Here is a 19,254-nt window from a genome sequence, read left to right as displayed (position 1 = left end):
TGTTATAAACTGTTTCGACTTCACAAATCGAGCTGCGACAGCTTCGTCCTCGTACACATAGAATTTTCTTTTAACCCTAGTCAGATAGAACCATTTTTCATCAATATGCACATATTCGTGCATATTTGAAAAATTCCGCCAATAGAAAAAACTACCTAACAACTATTTTGGACCAGAGTAGTACTCACTATTAGATCTTTAATCGGTTTTGGGTCTTGGGGAAGTTGTACGAGCAGCTACATGGGCGAGGGCATACTGGCCTGTGACCACAATAACTGGACCGAGGACGCCCAAGTAGCCGAGGGCGGTAAACATGTCGAGCTGGAGCCAGTACAACCCAAACAGAGCCAGCACGGACAGAAGCGACACGAGGAACGCTACCGACCACACGATGCCGGCGACGGACGACGGCAACTTTGGCAGGGATGAGGCTCGCAATGACCCCCCTACGAACGCCACCAGTGGCACGCCCACAAGCGCAGTGAACACGATCGAGATGGCGGGCGGGGGGGTCGTGGGGGGTGGTCTCATGATGTGGGTGATCTCGGGGAGGGCTTGCAGCGTTGTGTCGCTTGTGTGCAAGAGCGGGGTCGTGTACAGCGGAGTCGGCGACGCGGGCGGGGCAGGGGGAAGCTCCACGTTGATTTGACCGAGCTCCCATGCAAGAGCGTTCTAGGATGAGGCGGAATAGAAACGGAGAGATGGATAGGCTAAGGACATACGTGGAAATGGATGTCGCCGACGACCAACGATACGGTGTGGAGACCAGAGAGGAGACCACGCGACGCGACAGACACGACCGCGCGCATCGCCGTCGCTTGGTACGGCTCGAGGACAATCGTAGCGTCGACGCTGGACTCGTGGGCGAAGCGAAGCACCGCGTGATGGGGCACCACTGGCGTCAACGTAGATGCGTCTTGAAGCTCCACTTCGACGGAGAATGTATCGCGCGGCGTTAGGTTGACGACCGATGACAACGTCGATCCAAATGGGAGGTTGATGCCCTGCACGACTGCTGACGACAGCGATACCGACGTAGTCAACGTCGCATGGAACACTTTGCTGGCTTTGCCATCCTGCACCAGCAGCTTGTATAGCCCAGGAATGGCCAACGCACCGTCCAACGTGAACACTGCCTCGTTGTTGGACTGTCGTTCCAACGGAATGTCGGCGGCGACGGTGGCAAGTGTCACCGCGTCCTGGATGGATTTGACCACTGGAGACGCATCTTCGACTCCCGTGAAGACAAACGTAACGGCTTCTCGTGCAGGGTGGACAGGATTGGTCAATTCCAGTGCCGTGCCAAGCAATGCTATCGCGAGGACTCCGGCGACGCGCTGCATGAGCGGGATGGCGCACGGCCGCAACACAAAAGTTATGGTACCTGTTTCATTTGATATTCATGCAGAATGAATAAAGATACAATAGGATATTTGAAAATGCCTGTTATAATGCATACATACATGTTGAGAAGAACGCCGCGTGGACGTTGTAAGGATGCAAGTGTATAAGGTAAGACGGCCTTGGCCTTATCATTCACATGCAGATCCTAGTAAGTTAGGACTCGGCGATTGCCGCTGGATTCGACTGCGAGGACGTACAGTCGTTATTGGTGTTTTGCATAACGTTAGATTCACTGTCAACCGGTGTTTCTCATACTGCCGGCAGTACATCTTCAATATGCAGTCCGTCCGAAGTGATGCTCAATGCGGTTGTCATAAGCGTAGCTAGACAAGTACAGGTACGATGATCCATGCGTCCGTCAACGGGATGCCTTACAACGCCGCCTGCGTCTTATAATGTTCGTATATGCGCGGCGAAGTGTCTGCAAATATAAAAGCGAGGATTTTTAGCCAATGGGGAAATTAAATTATTCTATTATAGCCAATAAAAACTTATAAATTGAGTATTTTGACCAATGAGAGGTCGAAATCGGAGGGGGTCGTTTCGTTTTGGTGTTTGGCTTGTGGGGTTTTTTGACCAAAAACTCGAGTATTACTACTGGGAAGGAGGAGTGAGGGAGCCGCCGACGCCGCCCGCCATTTCGCCGACGTCCATCTCAAGCACATCTGACCCGAACGACAACCACAAAGGTTTGCCGTAAGGTCACATCTGTAGAAGAAGGAAGAACGTCATCCACGAGTCCATACGTGTGAAAGAGTCTTGGCCAACCACTGTCTGGTCGACCTTCCATCAGCATCCACAACAACGCAGTAGTTCCCTCGGGCAAAGCACGAAGGAACGTCGTATTTGTTGCTGCTTTCCCTGGAATCGTCCATCCCATTCTAGGTAAGAGCTACTAGTTCCAATGGTGTGTTCTGTCGCGGTGTCGATCGTCCATGTGGTGTCCGTCGACGACGACGACGTCTGAAAAAGGACATGTTGCTGGGATTTGTCCTGTTTCGTTCACGTGTACGAGTGCAAGTCTCACGTGTGTGTATCTAACGTAGACGCCACATACCCTTCCTCGAGAACAACGTACTCACAGAAGGCATCAAATGAACACAGTACGTGGCTCCATCATGTGGGGACCGTGCATGATCGTTGACTTTTTGACAGCAATTGATCAACGCGGAGCTGCAACCCCCGCCCAACCTCATCCCCAATCCAACACCTGCCGAGTCCACCCCAGCCGCCGCCGCTGTGCCCGCGGCCGAGCCTTCTTCAACCCCCATTCCTCCCCCACCAGGCCTCGCCACGTCCTCCACCCTTGCCGCGTCACCCGCCATCCCCATGCAGACGCCAGTATCGACTGCACCTGCCATCTCTACGACAGCGATCGCCCCCCCCGCAGATTTGGACGACGCCATCGATTCTACCTCGGAAGGAAGTGCGACCGTCAACGCTTTGGGCGACGAGTGGCGAAACAAGGAGAACGATCGCTCCGCTCGGCAACACATTGCGCGCATCATGTACGCCGTCGTTTCATGTGTCTTTCCCCTTTTGCATACCCTTATATCGACATATAGCTTGAGTTTAATCATGAAGAGCGCGAACCGGCCTGCTTCCAACAACTACAATCCTCGGGAGATTGCGCGGCGGCTGGAGCATACGCTGTACATGAATTCGTCGTCAAAGGAAGAGTACAGCAACTTGACCACGCTCAAAGTCCGCCTCCAGCGGGCATTGGACACGTCCCGACGAAGGCAGCAAGAAGCGCAACTCAAGCAAAGCGGGGGGGCACCGCCAGCCGCCGATGCATCCGCCGCCCCCTCGGCCGCCGGTGCACAGAAAGCCGCTCCCGCCACGCCTTCCGCTGGGGGACCGATCAAACCCCCTCCAGCCGCCCACGCGGCCCAGCTAAAAGCAGTCCATTCGCAAGCCATGCAGATGCAGCTCCAGAAAGCTCAGTTTCAAGCGCAAATGCAGCTTCTCAACAAGCCCCAGCCGCCACCACCACCGGCGTCCGCCGCCACCGCGACCTCGAGCAGTGGTGGTGGCGCGTCGTCGTCTAATATTTTGGAAGAACTCGAACGCGAAGCCGACGAAATGGCCGGGGGGATCAGCGACCAGCCGTTGGAAATGCCAACATCCGAGCTCGAAGCCGCTTCGTCCGTGGCGCCAACAACGTCGACGAATGCCAATATGCTCAACATGCCCCTGAACATGCTCAATATGATGCAGAACCGCGGGGTCCCGTACGGAATGAATCTGCTGAATGGAAACGCTCCATATGTGCATCCGCAGCTACAGCTGCAACAGCTCCAACAGATGCAAATGCAGCAGCTCCAACTGCAAAAACTCCAACACATGCAGCAGATGCACCACATGCAGTTGAATGCCGCGGCCAAGGTCACCACCACGGGAACCACGGGAACCACGACAGCCGCCACGCACCTCCCGCAAGCGGCGGCGGCGGCCACTCAAGGCGGCGGCCCCACGCAGCCGCTGGCTCCCCCCATCATTCCATCTTCGTCGTCTTCCACGGCGGGGGTGGCGCTGTCGATGCCGCCGGGGCTCGCGGGGGAAGTCACGCCCAAGCAACGCCGCGAAGAGTTTCGGAAACGGCTGATTCAACTCAAACATGCGCGAACGTGCCAGAGCACCCCGTGTGACGAACTCTTTTGCGCCAAAGTCAAAGTGCTGCTGACCCACGTGTCCAACTGCTCGGATGCCGAGTGCACGACCATCGGGTGCAAGTCGACGCGGCAGCTGCTGTCCCACTACCGCAAGTGCCGAGACATGCAGTGCTACGTGTGCACGGCCATCCGCACGCAAAACCCGACCAACCAAGCGTTTGTCCTGCGTCGGCAGCAAGATCGGCTGTGCATGCTCCGCCACGCGTCGACGTGCGCGGCGCCGCAGTGTCCGATGGCGTACTGCGTCGACATGAAGGTGCTATGGAAACACATTTGCGACTGCCGCCAGACCCAATGTCCCACCGACCACTGCATCAGTTCGCGGTACGTGTTGTCCCATTTCAAGCAGTGCCAAAAGCCAGACTGTGGCGTCTGTGTCCCCGTGCGCCACGCCATCAAAATCATCGACTCCACCAAAACCAACCCGCAGGAACTCCAGGCGTTGGCGTCGTCGTGCCCGAACGAAGTTAAGATTTTGATCCGGCAAATGACCACGGTCCCCATCTCGATTCCCATGCAGCACCAGCAAGGAGGTGGGTTAACCATGATGGGCCAGCAGTCCATTGGCGATATGAAGCCACCCCAGTCGATGCACATCATGGGGGCAGCCGCGCCCACGCAGGCCGCCGCTGCTAAGCAAGAGATGCCACTGGGACCGCCAGCGAACTTGACGGCGGCTCTTGCCGCCCCCGCGACCAAAGCGCCGGCGAAACCAAAGGCAAAGTCCAAAGCGGGTGTCAGCGGGGCTGCTGCTCTGGGTACCCCGACTCAAGCGACGGGCAAACCCGTCAAGTCGGAGGGCAAGGCCAAGAAGGGCGAGTTGGCGACCCCCGTCCCCCAAACGGGAGCTGCGGCGTCCAAGAAACCACTGGCGACGGATAAAGAGAAGAAGGAGATTCGCAAACTCAAGGCGGAAAAGGCCAAGGAGCGCCAGCAAACCAAGCTCGGCGTGAAACCGGCGCACCCCCCCACCGCTGGAATCTCGGCCATCAAGATGGAGCCAGAGTTCAAACTCCCCTCAGTCATGCCAGCGAGTTCGCCGACCAACGTCCTAAACAACGAACAAGACATTTCGTACTTGGACTCGATGACGGAAGCACAGCTCGACGAACACATCAAGTCGCTCCGGTTCAACTTTTGCGGCCACATTTCGCTGGTCGAGCTCAAGAACCGGCTGCTGCCGCTGCTGACCGCGATCATGGAGACGGAGCACGGATGGGCGTTCAATACCCCCGTGGACCCGATCCAGTGGAACATCCCCGACTATTTAGACGTAATCAAGTGTCCTATGGACCTGGGAACGATCAAGAAGCGTCTTGAAAGCGAGCACTACGTGAGCGTCGACTCGTTTGCGTCGGACGTGCGGCTCACGTTTGAAAACTGCATCGCGTACAACAGCAGCACCAACAAGTTCAACCAGGCGGCCAAGCAGCTGCTGGTGCAATTTGAAACGGCGTTGATGGCGTTGAAGGAGCAGCTCGAGTCGGAACTCAAGAGCCGGTGCGAACAGCGCCGCGAGGAGATGTGCCAATTGTGTGGCGGCGACTCGTTCAAGTTTGCGCCGTGCATGTTGTTTTGCAGCGGACCGTGCACCGGTCGCATCCGCCGCCACACGCATTACTATAGCGACCCCCGCGGCGAGTTTCACTGGTGCTCGAGCTGTTTCAAGCAAATGAAGGATGGTCCGCTCGACATGACCCTGCTCCCCGTGTCGGCCACCGCCTCGACGGCCGACGCGCCGCTCACCAAAGCGCTGCTGCTCAAGAAAAAGAACAGCGAAGTGGCCGAGGAGCCGTGGGTCGCATGTGATACATGCAAGCTGTGGTACCATCAGATTTGCGGACTATTCAACGAGCGCAACCACGCCATCTCGGGCGAACAAGAGCTGTTTGTGTGTCCATTTTGCACGATCAAGGCGCGGCAGGCCGGCCAAGCGCCTCAAACCAAGTTCCCACTGCAAGCGAAGCGGCTGCCCATGACTCGGATGGCGGCGCGCATTGAAAAGCGGGTGGTCGACGCGTTGGCCAAGGCGCAGGCCGAGGAGCTGGCGCGGTTAAACTCGCTGGGGAACGTCGAGAGCGACGGGACCAGCGCGCTGCACCCCAAGACCGCGACGCCCGTGCCGTCGTTCGCCATAACGATCCGCGAAGTGCTGAGTGTGGACAAGCAGGTGCAGATCAAACAGCGCATGGCCAAGCAGTTTGTGGCCAAGGAAAGCGTCAAAGCGTCGGACGGCGCAGCTGTCAAGCGCAGCAAAAGCAACGGGGACATGTCGGTGAAGAAGGTCAAGGTGGAAGCCATGGACCCGTCCAAAGCATCGTCGGCAGTCGTGAAGAAGGAAAAGAAGGACAAGTTTGAGCTCACGTACCGGTCGCGATGTGTGTGTGTGTTTCAAGAGCTGGACGGTGTCGACGTCCTCATCTTTACGCTGTACGTGCAAGAGTATGGCGAAATGTGCGCCGAGCCCAACCGCGGCCGCGTCTACGTGTCGTACTTGGACTCTGTGGCGTACTTTCAACCGAAAAAATTTCGCGTGTTGATGCACCAGCAGGTCATTTTGGGGTTTCTAGACGACGCCAAGATGCGCGGGTACCACACGGCACACATTTGGTCGTGCCCGCCGTTGAAAGGCGACGACTACATCTTTTTCTGCAAGCCAGACAACCAGAAAATACCCAAGGCGGCGCGGTTGCGGTCGTGGTACAGCAAGTTGCTCCAGGGCGCGAAAAAGGAAGGGCTGGTGTACAACATTAGCAACCTGTACGCTGAGTACTATATGAAGCGGAAGACTGCGTTGGAGTTGCCGTACTTTGAGGGCGACTATTGGCCGCGTTTGGCCGAAGACTTGATCAAACAAGTCGAGGATAAAACCAAGCCGCCGACGAAACCCAGCCAACGAAAGAGCAGCGACTCCGCCGCCTCGTCGGACTATAGCGCCATTCCTCCCGACGTGTCCGTCCCTGCCGCTACTACTAGTACCAAGCACCAATCTGGCAAACACAAGGGCGAAGTCAATATGGACCCGATCATGCAAAAACTCAAAGCCATCCTGGAGCCGCAAAAGGAGGACTTTTTCGTTGTGGATTTACACCCTCGATGCCACAAGTGCAACGCAGGCGTGATCAACCGGCCGTACTGGATCCTCAAGACGCTCGTGCCGTCCCCCGACGGCATCAACGACGTGATTGAAGCCCTGAAAAAAGCCAAGTCGGCTGCCGTCAAGTCGTCCATGCTGCCGCGCCACTACCACCACTACTATTGCGCGTCATGTTATGACAGCAGCAAGAACACGCTGCAGTCGCGCGTCGATGCGTCGATCGTGGGCGCGAAAAAAGCCCAAGACATTTACGCTGCCGTCCAAGCCGCCAACAGCGACCCCATGACGTTCAACTATGCCGGCCACGACATCTTGGACGTCAAGTACGAGCTCCAGTTGACAAGTTCCGTGAGTTCGCTGCTCCTCGAGGGCGAACCGCCGAGGCCGAACCTGGCGCTGGAGCCCGACACGGACGAACTCATGCCGTGCGAGATCTTCGACACGCGCGAAGCATTCCTCATGTACTGCCAGAACAACCATTGCCAATTTGATCAAATCCGCCGCTCCAAGCACTCGTCCATGATGGTGCTGTATCACTTGTTCAACCAAGGCACGACCGGGTTTACATTTACGTGCCACAAGTGCAGCATGACGCTGACCAGCGGCAAGCGGTGGAACTGCTCGATCTGCCTCAACTTTAACCTGTGCGAAGGCTGCCGCGCCAAAACCAAACACGAGCACCCGCTCCATGCATTCCAAATCGTGTCGATTCCACAGCCCAAGCACAAGACGTCGGCAGAAATCGACATGCACAACATGGAGGGATCGTCCATCTTACTCGACACTGCCTCGTCCAGCCGCAAGAAGAATGCAAAGAAACGCCCGGGACCTAAGAAGGGCAAGGGCAAAGGGGGCCATGCGGGGTCGTCGAAGAAGGCCAAGATGGACGCGTCGAGCCAGCCACCGGACGAACCTGCGCTCGCCACGCCTGCGATGCCGTTCCCCAGTGCCCCCCCGCCCACTGCTAGTACTAGTGCGCTGCCACACTCTGTCGCAACTGCCGTTCCTTCTACCCCCGCGACCACGGGGGGGGTCGTGACTACAACCACCCCAAGCGTCTCCACCGCAGCACCGGTTGCTCCTCCGTCAGTGGCGCCCCCCGTCGCTGCCCCCACGACGCCAACCGGTCCCAGCGCTTCTGCTGCATCGGTCAACCAGCAACGTATCCACAACGTTGACCCCCAGCTGCTCGTCCAGCTCGAGCACGCCAGTTTATGCAAATTAAGTGACGCGTGCACATACACCAATTGCAACCGGATGCGAGCGATGCTCAAGCACGGCGCCACATGTGAGGCGCGCAAGGTCGGGCCGTGCCAGCTGTGCAAACGCATCGTCGGACTCTTGAGCGCCCACGCCAAGCAGTGCGTCAAGCCCATCAGCGAGTGCCAAGTGCCCCGGTGCACGGAAATCCGCCGACTCGTCGAGCAAAGTCAGCAAAAGCAAGCGGCGGCGGCGGCGGCAGGCGGGGGGCCAGTCCACCCGCTGCAGCAATAAGAGGAAACCGCCGCCGCCGCCGATCGAATCGGTTCGTTAGACAGATCCAAGCTGGGCGTGGATGAGGCCATGAAGTATTGTCGCTGCTAGGTAGCGACGGGTGGGAGTAAATAATACTAAGTTATTTTGCAGTAGCCCTTGCAGTAGTACAAAGTAAATACTTCGTATCCGGCTACAATTGAAAGTAATAATTAGTGTTACTTAGTTGAAACTCTGTACTATTAATAGTAGTACGTATGTAGTACAGAGTAATGCAAATTAACTCAAATATATATGAATATATTTATATAATGAGTTGAAAGAGCTATTGTTAAATACCGATCGCCTTGGCCGAATCGACTATGTCGGCGCGAGACCGGGGGTACACGACCGAGTAGTGAAAGTCCACGTCGAATGGCTCGAGGCGGTGCATGTGTTCTGCATATTCCTGCATCCATACCCCCGCGAGACTAGCTTTAACGTCTGGTGGGAAAAACGAGTAGACGGCTTCAAAGTCATTCTCTGGGAGTGCATGCTGCATCCACGCCACGAGCTTGGCCACGAACGTGCCTTCTTCCGCGTCGGCGCGGATGTGCGAGAAGAGATTGCTGAACGCTTCCATCTCGAGGGCTGGGGTCATCACGATCAAGTTGGCCTCGCCCACCGCCTTCTCCTCGTCGCGAAGCACACGTTCGACTTCGTCCAGACACTGAAGCACCTTATCGCTGTACGGCGCGCCAGCGGGAACCCAAAGCGACTCGTCGTAGCACTTCTGGACGAGATGGTACTGCGTGGCCACCTTGATGGCTTTGTTGGTCATCTGGCCCTTGTCTTGCAGCAGTCGCTGCTTGAGCACGTCGCACAACGTCAAATGGTCGAGGAACTCTTCAAACCACTTGGAAAACTCGATTTTGTCCGCTTCTGATGCACGCAGCAGACCCCCAGACAAGAGCAATCGCCGCGCGTGAAGCATGTCCACGTACAGCGGCGCGTTGAGGACGCCAAAGCTTTGCTCGTCCCACGAAAAGCTGAGCGACGTGCTGCCCCATGTCAACGGCAACGACTCTGGCGGCGACGACTCTTCCTCGTCATCTTTGTCCTTGATCCAATGCAGTAGTGTGTGGATAAAGTGGCTGCTCTTCTTATCCTGGTGCTGCTGTAACCACACAATCGTGCGCTCCACTTCGTCCTGCGTCACCGGTCGAGACGCATGGCAGTTCGCGAGTTGGTTGTCGATTGCCACCAACGTCGTCATCTGTTCAACGAGGCGCATGGCCTGCGCGTCCTTCTCGACCACCTCCTGCAGCGTCTGCTGGTTCTCCGTCCACTCCGACGTGGCGGTAGGGCTCATCATTGTTGGCATGTTGAATAATGTGTCGAGGAATCTTCTCCACTTCCGCCGTTGCGTCTTTGTTTCTTGCAAAAAGCGTCGTTCAAAGTGCGTGGCTTTGCAACCAAGCTTTTATCTTGGGATTTGTATGATCCCTTTAAGTCCGATTCATGAAAACTCTATGGGGTCTCGAATTCCCTCGAAACAACACAACGGTGTTACTACGTAATCATTTTGGCCATAACAATGTTCAAATTTCCTTATATCAACAATCCGGATAATAATCCGTAGGAGGATGTCTTACCACTCACCGTTTACGTACGGATTATTTATTATCCGGAGTATCGATTTGAGGATGCCCAACAAAAATGATTACGTAGCATTTGCAACATCAGTGTTTCTTCAAGGGAATAGCTCCTTAAGTGCTACGTACTTTTACTGTGCTTTGGAACTTATTTGGCAGTCATATTGGTAGAGGCCAGCTTCAAATGATTTACTATTGATAGTAGATTTTCTGCCAAAACGCATGCTTAATCTGCATTATTATAGGCCTGAATGATACAGTAGCAAAAATGGATTCTGACTCCAGAATTATGATAATCTAGGTTTTTTACTGGTAATCTGGATTATGTCAAAAAGTTGCACCGAACACAATAGGATAAGCTAAAAATGCCGTTTTCAAAATGGACTTAAAGGCCCATTTTGTAATACTTCAAAGTATAGCGTTTTGGACCTCGTCAAGGAGTAAATCCCACGTGGAATTATTGGATTTGGGTTAAAACTCTTCAAGCAAGACATATTCAATCATTATTGTCGATGCCATTGAACTCGAGTCCAAAACTGTCCAATACTATGTACCACGACCAAGCACGAAATACCTTTACTTTGTAATTTGTACTCTCTTTCGACAAATACACAGTCACTGGTTTTGAGGCCTACTAGTAGTATGTAGGCCATTTGAGGTAGTAGGCCATCTGAGGTTACTTCCACTAGAATTTCCAGGTAATTAACGTTAACGTTATGTGTAAAATCCACCATGGATCATTATGGAGAACTTATCCGAGAGGTCTTCCTGCACAATTTTCGTGCGAACTTAGTGGGGACTTTTTCCACATTCGAAAAAATGGCGTCGACAACGGACTCCTCAGTGCTACGGTCGAAGGATCTGTTCACACTCGTGACGGCGTTCCAAGCAGGGTGGTATGCAGACACACGGATCCTGCTTCCACTCTTCTCGGGAAAGTTTTCCGTCGTGCGCCAGGTGGGGGTCGAAGCGACGGAGGCCGTGGCGCCTGGCGGCGGCCTGCTTTGCACGAGCGACGAATCGCTGCGTCGTTTCGACAAGGTGTGGGCACCCTGGTACGATACGCACCACGGCCTCCGCGGGGTTCGTCGCCTGCTTCGGTGTCGAGACTCGTGTCGCTACGTACTGTACGTGCATGCTTGTTGCTTTGGGTACGTCGACGTCGTCATGGAGTTAGTGGCGACATGGCCGATGTGCACCAAAATGCCTCGATATCTGGACCTAAGCGCTTGGAACGGGCAATTGCATGTGGTGGAGTATCTTCAAGAACATCAATATGACGAATGCGCAACAACCGCCGTCGATTGGGCGGCGCGACATGGACATTTGAAGATTGTAATGTTTTTGAATGGGCCAGTCACCCCACCCGAGCATTGCACGACCATGGCCATGGATTGGGCTGCCGAGGGCGGACATTTAGATGTTGTGACATTCTTGCACCACCATCGTACCGAAGGCTGCACCACCGACGCCATGGACTGGGCGGCGCAGAATGGACATTTGGAAGTTGTGGTATTTCTAGGCACCCATCGATTGGAAGGGTGTACGACATTGGCCATGGACATGGCAGCTCAAAACGGCCATTTGGAAGTCGTCCAATTTTTGCACGACCGTTATACGCACGTGGGTTGTACGACTGACGCGATCGATTTGGCGGCGATGCATGGCCATCTGGCGATCGTCCAGTTTCTCACGGAGAACCGACCCGAAGGCGGCACGGTCGACGCGTTGAATTGGGCGGCCGAGAATGGACATTTGGGCGTGGTGACGTATTTACATCCGCAGGTTTACGACAGCCATGCGGTCACGGTCGCCATGGACGGCGCCATCCAAGCAGGCCAATTGGATGTGGTCAAGTACTTGTACGACTTCCGAGTGGATCCGTTGAACATGTGGGCCCTGGCCATCGCTCGAGAAAGGCGACACCGTCACGTGTTGGAATGGCTACACTGGGCCATGAATCCCATCAGTCATCAAGTGCAGCCCGATGGACGAGGATGCATCTAGGGCAGAGTAAGATGGATACAAACGGTGAAAACATGAGTGTGAATCCTTGACCATTTATTCAACGTAACTGGGCTCTTGTTATATTGATTAGGGTCACAACTCGCTAACAATCGCAACGCGCTACGTACTACAGTAGTATTGTCGATTTTCTTCAAATTTCCCAATTTTGCATGGTTCGCTCAATCGAGCATAAATAGTGCCGAGGCATTTGATTGGCCAATATCCACTGCGCCCTTAACTCGAAAATGGATTGTAGCCAATCAGCGACAAGCAATTTCGGATTGACCAATGGGAGAGATTGGTGCTGGATTCGCTTGGCGAGATTCGATTGAACGGGGTCCGGAAATTCATACCGAATCTCAATATAGTATACCATAACTATTTGAAGGGGCAATTCGGTAGTGTTATTGTAGCGCCATGACGTGGTTGGCCTGGCTGTGTGGTTGAACATTACCGCCCATACGGTAATGTTCAACCATACAGCTAGCTAGCTAGCTATTCATAGGAGGATGACGGATGTAGCTACCTAGGTACCATACGCTAGCAGGTCGTGCGCAGAGTAGTTCAACCCACTACTAGTATTTGGTACAGTTCACAACAACACCACAAGATCCGGTGGAAGGTGCTGACCGAGCAGATCGTCGCCGCATGCCCCACCATCCCCCAGCATTCTGACGACTAACGTTCGACGTATGCGCAGTCTGCTTGCTGTAGGCGTAACGATTCCGATACAGGTACATACACAACTCGCTATAGTTGCAAAGCGCTACCACTGTAGTACTATAATAGCAAGTACCACGTATACGTATACTAGTACGTATTAATAGTATACTAGTACAGTACCATACACTATTTGAAGAGGTGACTTGTATGTCCCAGAAGCTCCATGACGTGGCTGGCCTGGCTGTGTGGTTGAACATTACCGCCCATAACCCTAATCTCCTCGAAACACGACCAATCCGTCCGAGTTGTGCAAAGACACGGTCGAAACGTTCTCCGCACGTACAGAGCCACGACGAAGGCGAACCTTCAGACAACGTTCTAGGCCGACAGCTTGCCAGGTTGGAGCAGTGAATTCACTGGCACTCGCACCCGACAGTGCTGCCTTTTGACGCTGGCTCTAGCGCTGTCCGATCAGGCTGTTCGTGTCCCACCTCGCAGCCATCTATCTATCCACCCAGTTCATGACGGTTCGATTGTCACGGTCGATTATTGTTCGCTCCATAAACCACTCGGTAATGTTTTTGTCCCCAGTGCCCCACGGACGCAGCGAAACTGCACACCACTACCAGAGCTACTGTTACAGTAGTAGTAGTAGGCTCGCCTCCAAGTGGCAATTCCACGTTGGGTCCCACACAACCCAATCTCACTTCCGAGCCCCACATATATCGATATATCTACCCATATGTGTCCTGCCGCCGCCACCTCCATCATTATCGCGTCGACGTCAGCTGTCCCCCCGACTCCCCCGCCGACGCTCACATGCGCACACCCACAAACTCGGAGTAAAACGCTGGCATCGCTGAACCCCGCGGCGACGAAAGACGAGTCGGCCGATCATCATCGTATCACAAAGAACAGGGCGTTGGTCGCTCGATGCAAACATCCCGTGACCGTTCCTTGCATGAAGCACACCCTCGCGTGGCTCCACTCGCACGACTTGTCCCACCACACCATTCCCAGCAGCTTTCTCCAGTCGCTGCTCCATTGGTTCCACGACCGCCCGGGCAATACCACGCCGCCACTGTCGCTAGGCTGGGGCTCGGGCAACCTCACCTTCTCCTGGTCTGACCGGAGCTTCGGCGTGCTGAACGCGCCTCTCTACGCCGACATTGCCGTCGCCCGGCGCATCCTGACGGCAGCGTCAGAAGAAGGAGGCTTCATCTCAGCCACCCGATCTCAACGAATTGAGTTTTCGTCGTGGTTTGCCGAATTCTTGGACGCCGTGCGCTCATGCGACGAGTTGAAGCACCAATTGTTGGTTGAAAAGGCTCGGCTGAGTAGCAAAGTCACGCAGGTCACGACCTCGTACGATCGCGTGCGACTTATTTACGAAGGGGCGCAAAAACATGACGTGGCAGCGTACGGTGCGAGCTTGTTGCAATGCCTCGACGAAGTGGACGCCGTCTTGCGCGACGAAGAGCGCGCAGTCGACGCCGTCAACTTGACCGCGTCCACCGAAACGCTCGAAAATGCTGCGTTCAGCTTGCTGTTTGGTCGGCTGAATAAACGAACCAACGACAGCCACGTGTACGTGGCCAAACTCATGGCGTGGATGCGGCAGACGCTCAGTCGCGACGACTTTGACGCGTTCTTTCAGCTGCTCCAGCCCCGCGTCAAGGAGAGTTTGGCCAAGAACTGGAAGACCTACGCGCGACACATGCAACGGCTCGAGCCGTTTCAAGGAAGCGCCGACGGCGGGACTTCGGGCGGCAAAGGGTTCACCAGGTCCCGCGCGGTGAGCTCCGACCAGTCCCACAACCAACAACACCAACACCCGTGACAAGTGTCATGTCGAACTCGCTTAACGTTAAAGTAACATTGACAGCATTTCCACTAAACTTGAGTGGAAATCCAAGTAAATGAACATCTACTTCGAAGTATTCAAGAAGCGCATCATACCATGCGTTTGGGCAAAACGAATCTTTCGTTTTCAAATACTGGTCGGATTTAGCTCGTTCTTTTCTAATCGCTTCGTCTTGAATTAACTGTAAAGATGATGAATCCCCAGTTTTGAAGGCTAAATATGAATGGTGATAAACTATGTGCCTTCGCGACATGGGGAATCCAAGCATTTGCTTGGGTCGAATTGGCATGTATTGAAAATAAAATAGCTCGAAATTTTAAAAACTTGCAAAGGGAAAATCCACTACGGTAGTACTTGACTTTCAGTACTCCCGCTCGTATTATTATAAATTTTGGTCTGAGTGCAGAACTATTTTTTATTTAAATATCGCTGTTCTGAGTATATTAATTTGCTCAGAATGTATGGCAGGAGCGAAATTTGAAACAACGATATCTAATTTAATATCCCGTTATATTGATTATAAAACCCCTCACCCGATGAACTGATTTCTCCTATATTCGTATATACCTTCAGATCTAAAAAGTGATACATGGGGGAAAAGTTATGGAAGAATTAACCAATACATTCGTTTTGCCCAAACGCACGGTACTGTAAATTGGCCTCCAAAATTCGCATGGTTTGTCCAATCAATATTGAATCACGCTGAATCAATATTGAATCACGCTGAAGTTCTAAATATATTTGTCCTTTCTATAAGAGCCAATCAAATCCACTCAAAGTTAGGTTATCCAATACCCAATCCACTCGCGATATTTGATTGGTTAATCTGAAATTGTTTGTCTCTGATTGGTTAACATATTCTTACTGTTTTCCATGTCCTTAACAACTACAGTCCGAAACAAAATTATAGACGCACCCCAAAATTCTCGAGTTTACAATGAAAACAATGGTTTGGTCAGCAACGATCAATCACAAGGACATTCAAACAGTGCTTCCAGGCATCCCATAGAATAACTTCCGTCATGTATAAGTAAGTCCACAGAAAAATCCAATTTTCAAATTTTGGGGTGAAACAAAATTATAGACGCACTTTTTGATTCGACTAAAAGTAAAGAACTATTTAACCAATCAGTGCTTTTTAAAGTAAACCAAATGCTTACAAGCATTTGCATGTCACATACATGACTTCTCGACACCCAAACCACCATTTCAGTATGCCACGCGGCAAAAGCATCACCGAAGACGAAAAGGGCCAAATAAAGGCGTATTTGACCCTCAAGAAGTCGTTACGTTGGATCGCCAATGCTCTGGGACGTAGCGACAAACTCGTACGCACCTACGTTGCCCATCTGCAACAGCCGAGGACGACCAAGCGAGCTGGAAGACGCGTCAAACTGACACGACGAGAGATCCGACGGGTTTTCAGGCTTGCGACACGAAAGGGAATGTCGTCTAGGCAGATTGCTGCGGCACTAGACGGTAAAGTAACCCAAATGACAGTTATTCGTGTGCTTCGTATGTCAAAATTTGCGAAATACATCAAACGCCGGTCGGGTCCACGACTTAGCCCCAAGCACAAGAAAGACCGTGTCGACTTTGCTGCAAAATACCTCAACAAATACAACGAATTGAAGGCAACCATGTTCAGTGACGAGAAGAAGTTTAACCTCGACGGACCGGATGGCTGTCAGTATTACTGGCACGATTTACGCGATGACGTCCAGGCGTACTCCAAGCGTGTTTCCGGTGGTGGCACGGTAATGCTTTGGGGAGCCATGAGCTACCACAACAAGAGCCAACTAGCATTCTTAGACGGACCCCAAAACTCAACGAAGTACCAAGAGACGCTTCAGGCCTACCTTTTGCCCGCTATGCAGAATTTGCGAGCGCTCACTCCATCGGGGGACGTCTTTTTCCAACAAGATAATGCGAGCATCCATCGTTCGCGATCAACTATGGCCTGGTTGGACGAAATGCCGTGGCCGACAATGCCTTGGCCTGCAAAAAGCCCCGATTTGAACCCCATTGAGAATGTTTGGGGGGTTCTTGCTCGAAAGGTTTACGCGAACGGCCGTCAGTTCGACAACAAGGCACAGTTGAAAGCCCAAATCATGACATCATGGGAGGAAATCGATCAAAACTACCTAGCACATTTGGTTGATGGTATGCCAACAAGAATGGCACTAGTAGTACTGTAATGCCCTCTATTTGTAATTCACTGTCAATTTCTAAATGGACTGGGATGCCAATCGAATCGTCGAAGCGAAATCGACGCAGTAATGGACAAACAGAAGTAACCAATGAAATTTTGGAAAAAAGACCTTTTGACCAATCAAATTGCAGGTGGGTGTGTTCAGTGCATTGCCAAGTTTCCCCATTTCACAAAGAGTTCAACATTGCATCGGACAAACAGTAAGTATATCATGTATTAAAAGTATTTAGTTAAGTAAAATGACGTCGCGACAATTTCAGGTGGATTTGACGTCGTTCGTTGAATCTACCGAAAATACCAAATTTACATGTTAGGGCTGGTCTGGATGCCACCCAATAAAATTGTGCCATAAACCGTTTTGGCAAGTCTGCAAAATTTTCCCAAAGTCTCATATCTCATGAAAAAAGGAGAAATGAAGTATCTAATGTGGATTCGATACAAATTTCCAGACCCCGTCGAATCGAATCTCGCCGCCAAATGGAATAACGAATCGACGCTATTGGCTAATCCATTTTTGAGTGGATTTGATTGGCTCTTTCAGGAAGGACAAGTATATTCAACCAATTAAAAACTCTGGCGTGATTCACTATTGATCCGACAAACCAGGCGAATTTTGGAAGTTTATAGCGAATTCACAATACTACATTACTGTTAGTACAAGTAAGTCTGGATGCCTGTTGAATTATTGAAAAAAATTTCGATTTCCGATTGAAGTGCAACACTAAACGTGAACTCAAACCTCCATATAAAAGTTGGACCAAATCGGTGTATTTTTTTATGCCATAAAACACCCAATTCTCAAGGAAATTGTGGCATACAACTTTGGTAACATCCAGACGCACAAAATCTCGAAAAATGGAAGATTTCGATTTTGCCAACTTTTTTTGGAAAATCGGCCATTTTAAGCCATTTTCTGTGGCATCCATACCCGCCCTTAGCTTGAAAGCACTCGCCAAATCTATCATGTAAGTAAAAAGGTGTCTGTGGTGATCACACTAGTTGAAGTATCACACTAATGACGTTGATGACGGTTTCCTGCAATCGGATTGGCTAAATCCTTTTGCGGATTCTTCTGTACTACCGGTAGTACATTTGGTTACGTAGTACCAGTACGTACGTATTCTCCATGTCGCTCCAGTTTAGAATAAACACAATATAATTTGTTAGCCAATCAAATGTCGCGGTGAGGTTGTAGCGAACAGTGCAGAATTACGCAGAATTACTCCGGAGTACCTGGTACTATTACATGTAATATTGTGCTTTTCACTTATTCTGGCTAATCTGAGCCTAAACTCCCACTATTAGCGACCATGGATGCAACTTTTAGGATCCAGGCAACTTCATTTTAGTAAAGTGAAGTACCCTAATTGTTGCAAGTTTTATGATGGGACGATTTGATTGGATGGATTAGCAAAAAATGGCTGGCTTGAAGGCCACAATTAGCTAATATGAAGCGTTTGCCCATTTCATTTTGGCAAACACGGGTCTTTACGAGTATGATAAGCCTAGACATGAGATGGCGATGCGTCATTCTAGTGCAAGTCTACTCTATTGATGATGATGTTGTGAGTGCGTTATTGGGCATCTCACGCAGGTCAGTCACGCGTTTTGTCGCACAGTTCACCGCCACGGGCACGGTCGATTCCACGCGCAGCACAGCGAAGAAGACCCGGTGGCCAAACGCGGTCAATGCATGGATCTTGCAGTACACGATAGACCACCCATGCTTCTACATTGAGGAGCTTCAAGAAGCGCTCCGGGCTGGGTTCCCTTCCCTGTTGAACATTTCCCAAGCAACGATTTGCCGTGCATTAATGCACGATTTGGGTCTGACAAGAAAAGGTGATAATATTCGAATAAAATTCCAATTGAATCGCTCTAAAACATGTTCATTGCTGCGTAAAATAGTTCTGGAAAAAAGAGCACGGGAAGCTGCTGATTTCGAGCTCCAAGACTATTACAGAAAGCTTCAGCCCTATTATTCCTCGCCAGATCAGCTCGTCTTTGTGGACGAGACGTCAAAAGATGGGCGAGACTCCATCAGGAAGTACGCGTGGTCGAAGAGGAACACACGTGCAATTGTGGAGCTACCATTTTCACGTGGACAACGTGTGTCAGCACTGGCAGCCTTTTCTACAAGTGGATTTTTGTCGTGGGGTTATGTAGACGGTAAAATTCCTTTTTCATGTTTTCATTTTGTAAAAATTATAATCGCAATTAATGAA

At 52.0% G+C, this 19,254-nt stretch overlaps 5 protein-coding genes across 6 annotated transcripts; 3 read left to right on the top strand and 2 right to left on the bottom strand.

The window, feature by feature from the left end:
• Positions 1 to 1,380, bottom strand: H257_02320. Of its 2 annotated transcripts, XM_009825891.1 has the most exons (3): positions 723 to 1,374; positions 189 to 672; positions 1 to 76 (listed from the first exon to the last, which is right to left on the bottom strand). In XM_009825891.1, exons 1-2 carry the CDS (start codon positions 1,341 to 1,343, stop codon positions 199 to 201), a joined length of 1,095 nt encoding a protein of 364 aa, XP_009824193.1. In that variant the 5' UTR covers positions 1,344 to 1,374; the 3' UTR covers positions 1 to 76; positions 189 to 198. The 2 variants fall into 2 exon arrangements, with proteins under 2 accessions (XP_009824193.1, XP_009824194.1); XM_009825892.1 differs by lacking the exon at positions 1 to 76 and having other exon boundaries at positions 166 to 672; positions 723 to 1,380.
• Positions 1,381 to 1,994: 614 nt separating this feature from the next.
• H257_02319 (hypothetical protein) lies at positions 1,995 to 8,690 on the top strand. Its single transcript, XM_009825890.1, has 4 exons — positions 1,995 to 2,289; positions 2,451 to 2,507; positions 2,560 to 2,912; positions 2,970 to 8,690. Exons 2-4 carry the CDS (start codon positions 2,499 to 2,501, stop codon positions 8,668 to 8,670), a joined length of 6,063 nt encoding a protein of 2,020 aa, XP_009824192.1. The 5' UTR covers positions 1,995 to 2,289; positions 2,451 to 2,498; the 3' UTR covers positions 8,671 to 8,690.
• A 244-nt stretch (positions 8,691 to 8,934) lies between these two features.
• H257_02318 (hypothetical protein) lies at positions 8,935 to 10,075 on the bottom strand. The gene has a single exon (XM_009825889.1). The coding sequence runs from the start codon at positions 10,010 to 10,012 to the stop codon at positions 8,981 to 8,983; it is 1,032 nt and encodes a 343-aa protein (XP_009824191.1). The 5' UTR covers positions 10,013 to 10,075; the 3' UTR covers positions 8,935 to 8,980.
• Positions 10,076 to 11,088: 1,013 nt separating this feature from the next.
• Positions 11,089 to 12,346, top strand: H257_02317 (hypothetical protein). The gene has a single exon (XM_009825888.1). The coding sequence runs from the start codon at positions 11,103 to 11,105 to the stop codon at positions 12,288 to 12,290; it is 1,188 nt and encodes a 395-aa protein (XP_009824190.1). The 5' UTR covers positions 11,089 to 11,102; the 3' UTR covers positions 12,291 to 12,346.
• A 1,212-nt stretch (positions 12,347 to 13,558) lies between these two features.
• Positions 13,559 to 14,873, top strand: H257_02316 (hypothetical protein). Its single transcript, XM_009825887.1, has one exon. The coding sequence runs from the start codon at positions 13,696 to 13,698 to the stop codon at positions 14,791 to 14,793; it is 1,098 nt and encodes a 365-aa protein (XP_009824189.1). The 5' UTR covers positions 13,559 to 13,695; the 3' UTR covers positions 14,794 to 14,873.
• Positions 14,874 to 19,254: the final 4,381 nt, after the last annotated feature.

The sequence above is a fragment of the Aphanomyces astaci genome (assembly GCF_000520075.1).
Source record: "Aphanomyces astaci strain APO3 unplaced genomic scaffold supercont1.4, whole genome shotgun sequence".
NCBI lineage: Eukaryota > Oomycota > Saprolegniomycetes > Saprolegniales > Verrucalvaceae > Aphanomyces > Aphanomyces astaci.
This window is presented reverse-complemented; position numbering and strand designations above follow the sequence as displayed.